The sequence below is a fragment of the Rattus rattus genome, chromosome X, assembly GCF_011064425.1.
Source record: "Rattus rattus isolate New Zealand chromosome X, Rrattus_CSIRO_v1, whole genome shotgun sequence".
In the NCBI taxonomy this organism is placed as follows: Eukaryota; Metazoa; Chordata; class Mammalia; order Rodentia; family Muridae; genus Rattus; species Rattus rattus.
In genome coordinates, this window is record NC_046172.1 from 49,997,995 (window position 1) to 50,003,099 (window position 5,105).

Consider the following 5,105-nt stretch of genomic DNA (forward strand, 5'->3'; position numbering starts at 1 on the left):
CCACAGGTTTCTTAGGAAGTAGATTGATCAGAAGAAACAGAGAAATGTGAGTACCCAAAAGGAAGCCCAGAGAAAAGCAGCAGAGGAAACATTTATTAAAGGGAAGTTGCTCTCCATCTAGTGATGGTGTAACACTCACAGATTTATTCTATTTCCCTCAGATATCTGCCTTTTCGTCACTCCTGACTGGTGCTCCTGAGACAATTTATCATGCCTAGGGGCAACAAGAGCAAGGGCCGCTCCAGGGCCAAAAGGCAGCAGACACGAGGTGGAGAAAGCCAGATTCTCCAGGGTGCTCAGCCCACTGTGAAGGAGGAGGAAACAGCACCCCCCTCTCTTGTCCAGGGTGATGCCCCCAGTTCCCCTGGAGTTGACACTCCTCAGGAGTCCCAGGAGCCTGCATCCTATGGCTCTCCTGAGTTAGATGTGCCCTGCTCAGTTTATGATGTAGATGCTGAAGGTTCTGATGTTGGTGCTGAGGGTGCTGTTGCAGGTGCTAAGGGTTCTGATGCTGGTGTTAAAGGTTCTGTTGCAGATGCTGAGGACAGAAGTGCACATTTCTCCAAGATAGCAGCTGCCATTCAATCTGCACGCAGAGATCCTCTGACCAGGAAGGCCAATGTGTTGATAGAGTTCATGATGGAGAAATTTAAGGTGAAAGAGCCTTTCACACAGGCAGACATGCTGAGAGTTATTAACAAGAAGTACAAGGTGCACTTCACTGAAATCCTCAGGAGAATCTCTGTGCGATTGGAATTGGTCTTTGGCCTTGAGTTGAAGGTAGTTGATCCCAGTTCTCAATCCTATATGCTGGGCAAGCTGGGCCTCTCCACTGAGGGAAGTCTGAGTGGCAGTAGTGGGTTACCCAAGACAGGGCTTCTGATGACGCTCCTGGGTGTAATCTTCATGAAGGGGAACCATGCCACTGAGGAAGAGGTCTGGGAATTCCTAAAAGTAGTGGGGATATATCCTGGGAAGAGTCATGTAATCTTTGGAGAGCCCCAGGAATTTATAACCAAAGATTTGGTGGAGGAAAATTATGTAGTATACCAACAGGTTCCTGGCAGTGAACCCCCAAGCTATGAGTTCCGGTGGGGTCCCAGAGCCTATGCTGAAACCACCAAAATGAAGGTCCTGGAAGTTATAGCTAAGATCAATAATACTTCCCCTAGTTTCTTCACTAGTATGTATGAGGAGGCTATGATTGATGAGGCTAATAGAGCAGCAAGAAGAGTTACAGCTGTTCCTGGCAATGTTGTGGATATGAGGGACGTCAGGGCTCATCGCAGAGTCCATAGCACCTCTTCTAAGTAGTGGAATGTGTTATGAGCTAAAAATAATGAATTTGTAACTTATTCTGTAATTCATAAGAAATTATATATGCATTTTCTTTGCTATTTTGTAAATGATCCTTTAATCCAGGATTAGCTTGCTTTATAATCCATTTCTTAAAATTTTGCTTTCATACATACTGCTGTTTTTCATGTTTAAGATGAAGATTTGGCTATTTTCAAACAAACTGGGAAATCTTTAAAATGTTAATGTGGTACTGGAACAGTGATTTTTCTGGCAATGTGGTATTGCTTGATGGTGGAACAAAAAGTGACAAGACTAATTCAAAATAGTTGTATTTTACTCTTTCTTGTAATGCTAATTAAATTAAACTTGGATTTTAATGCTCAAAATGGATTAGAAAATAAATTGTAATAAACACCAAGAAAACAAACAAGCTAATTGAGAAATGGGACCTGGAACTAAATAAAATTATCAAAAAGAAGTAACATTTAAAACTATTCAACATATTTCCCTGTGAAGGGGAAATAGAGTAGATTTTGGACTAGTGTGGGTGGAGATGGGAATAGCAAGGATCAGGTAAGGGAAACAGGGAGGGAGAGAATACAGGGAGGGATGTCTGTAATATGGTTGGATTTTAGGAGCAATATAGAAGCCTAGTGCAGTGGAAACTTCCAGGAATTCACAGGACTGACCCTAGCAGATGGGGTTATGGAGCCTGCATGGACCATGTCCTATAACTAAGCAAGGGTTCCAGTGGAGGAATTTGGACACCAAACCAGCCATAAAACATTCTACCTACAAACTGTCCTGCCTGCAAGATGTGCTGGGCTAAAAGTGGCACGGAAAAAGTGGGATTGGGCAACCAATGAATGTTCCCGCTTGAGATCCCTGGCCTAAGAGGGAGCCCACCACTGACACTGCCTGAAGGGTCAGGAACCAGAGGCTAGGTTTCCCAGACACCTAGATTAGAAACAAATATTCCAAGTGAAAAAAGAAAGTAAATGAAATGATTCCTAATGATATTCTGCTATACTTGCAGACTAGACCCTAGCATAATCATCATCAAAAAGGCTTCATCCTGAGACTGATCAGAGCAGATGCAGAGGCCAACAGACAAACATTAGGTGGAACACAGAGAATACTGTGGAAGAGGGGGAGGAAGGATTGTAGGATCCAGAGGATCGAGGGACACCATTAGAAAACCCAAATAATAGGTTAACTTGAATCATAGGGGTTCTAGAGACTAACCTCAATGAGGGGGAACCTGTGGGACTGGCCTAGGACACGTGTGTGTGTGTGTGTGTGTGTGTGTGTGTGTGTGTGTGTGTGTGTGTGTGTGTGTGTGTGTATGTGTGTGTAGATAGATGGAGAGAGAGAGAGAGAGAGAGAGAGAGAGAGAGAGAGAGAGAGAGATGCAGTGGTTGTGTGGCTTGGTCTTATTGTGAGACTCCTAACAGTGGGAGCAGGGGCTGTCTCTGACTCTTTTGCCTGCTTTTGGGATCCTTTTTCTCTTACTGGGTTGCCTTTTCCAACCTTGATATGAGAGTATGTGCCTAGTCATTTGCAAAATGATATGTCATTTCTCATTGATATCCCTGGAAGGCCTGGCCTTTTCATAAGGAAAATGAAGAAATAGACCTGGATGAGAGGGGCAAGACTAGGAGAAGAAAGAAGGAACTCCGTGGTTGGGATTACATATATTAGAGAAGAATAAAAAAATATTCAACATACTTAGCCATTAGCTGAATGCAAGTTAAAACAACTTTGAAATTTCATCAACCCCTGTCAGAATGTCTAGTAGTTTTTGTTAAATGCTTTTGGAGATATTGGAAAAGGAGGATACTTGATCATATTTTTGGAGTAGGAGATGAAGTCACTATGCAAATCAGTGTGGTGATTCCATAATACAAAAACAAAAAGAAAAAAACAACAACTATAAACAACCTAACAAGCATTACCCTATAATCCAAATATACCACACTTGGGCATACATTTAAAGAACTCTACATTTTACTACAAAGAGTACTTGCTCATTCATATTAATTGGTGCTCTATTATATATGGATTTTAGTCAGCTATAAAAGAGAAAAAATAAAATTATGTAGATCTCAGGTAAGTGGGAGCAAGAAATAAGCATTCTAAGTGAGATAGACCAAACTCAGAATGGCAGATACAACATCTTCTCTCTCAGATTTGGATGCTAGCTTTGAATCTTAAACATGTTCGTTTCAGTTGGAATAACAATAGAAGTCAGGAAACTAGTAAGGGACTGTGTAGGGGATACCAGTAGAGGTAGATAGAACTTAAATTATATAAAATGGGATATGGAATAATGGAAGAGGAAAGATAAAATGGGGTATAATTGGTAGGTCAGGGTAGAGGAGGGAGTGTGGAGAAATATAACTAACACTGAAGGGGGTTGGGGATTTAGCTCAGTGGTAGAGCGCTTGCCTAGCAACCACAAGGCCCTGGGTTCGGTCCCCAGCTCCGAAAAAAAAGATTTATTAAAAAAATATAACTAACACCGAAGACCTCTGGAAAAGCCCTATGGAAATTTACTTGTATAGAAACTTCCAAAATATATTTATATACATTTATATAGTTTACCTGAAGTTGTCAGCACAATTCCTTTCCAAGACAGCAAATAAAAAGCCTAGTGCTATGTATGGGGTACCTTGCCATTAGCCAGTGAGTTCATAGACGCCTCCCTAAATATAACAAACCTCTGCCATTATTTTTGGTTACCGTCTAGAACTTGATGGTAAGACTGTAAAGACACCACGTCCTTAAGTTGTAGCACATGGAGAAATCAAACTGCCACTGCCCTGGAAGCTTCATTTTTACTTGGTAGCTCTCAGAGAGCTGGAAGGTGCTATGCATGCTATTGGAGGAAAATACATTAGCAGTCTTCCCTGGGTTTAAACTTTGTGTGCTAAAATAATTATAGCCTGGCAAGATATGTCCACTGGTTCAATAGTGGAATTAATGTTATGGGAATAATCCACCACATTCTATTCATATTTAATGCTCAATCTACAACACTGAACTCATCCCTGGTACCCTTAAGTAGACTATGAAATCTTGGCTGGGTAGATAATAAGCCTGAGGAAAGAATTTATTACTATTATTTTCCTAAATGAATATAGCACTAAACTGCCTCTCAAGGATTTATGTTTATGAGCCATGAAAGAGTGTGTCTTTCCACACTCACCAGACAAGCTCTTTTTGCAGATGATGGCATTTAACATGGAGACCTCAATTAGTTAATATTCAGAGAATAAGAATAAAAGAATAAGAGTAAGAGTACTTGGTTTTAAATGAGATATCTATTGCACATCTTTTTTCCTCACTGCTTAGGGATAATCATGAAAAAATATAGAAAGATTGGAAGATCCAGAGAAAGTATACATCTGCAGCAAAACAGTATTTGCAGGACATTAAATGGATATTATACACATGAACTCAATAACTGTCACTTCATTCACATAATGTATATGTCATCAAATCATCAAAATGAGTGGGAGGAGTAGGGGACCCCATGCAGTTCCACACCTAGCTGAAAAGCATATGACAATTGGTGACTGATGGAAGAAAGGAACCAGTTTTCATTGGGGATACAGTCTCTAAAAGCCTACCCATGATCTGGTATATGACCCTATCTATATGCATGCAAATAGGTTGACTACGTGGAGGACAGGGATGTGTGTGTGTGTGTGTGTGTGTGTGTGTGTGTGTGTGTGTGTGTGTGTGTGGGTGGGTGTAGAGAGGGAGGGGGATTGGGAGAGTGTATATGAGGTTGGTAAAAATGA

At 41.0% G+C, this 5,105-nt stretch overlaps 1 protein-coding gene across 1 annotated transcript; it reads left to right on the forward strand.

The window, feature by feature from the left end:
• Nucleotides 1-210: 210 nt before the first annotated feature.
• On the forward strand, nucleotides 211-1,314 carry LOC116887887 (melanoma-associated antigen B4-like). The gene is made up of 2 exons (XM_032889368.1): nucleotides 211-460; nucleotides 524-1,314. The coding sequence occupies exons 1-2, from the start codon at nucleotides 211-213 to the stop codon at nucleotides 1,312-1,314; spliced, it is 1,041 nt and encodes a 346-aa protein (XP_032745259.1).
• The last annotated feature ends 3,791 nt before the right edge of the window (nucleotides 1,315-5,105 follow it).

Coding starts and splice junctions, on each gene's coding strand:
- LOC116887887 (XM_032889368.1), top strand. CDS start 211: ATGCCTAGGGGCAACAAGAGCAAGGGCCGCTCCAGGGCCAAAAGGCAG. Junction 461..523: donor TTATGATGTAGATGCTGAAG/GTTCTGATGTTG, acceptor CTGGTGTTAAAG/GTTCTGTTGCAGATGCTGAG.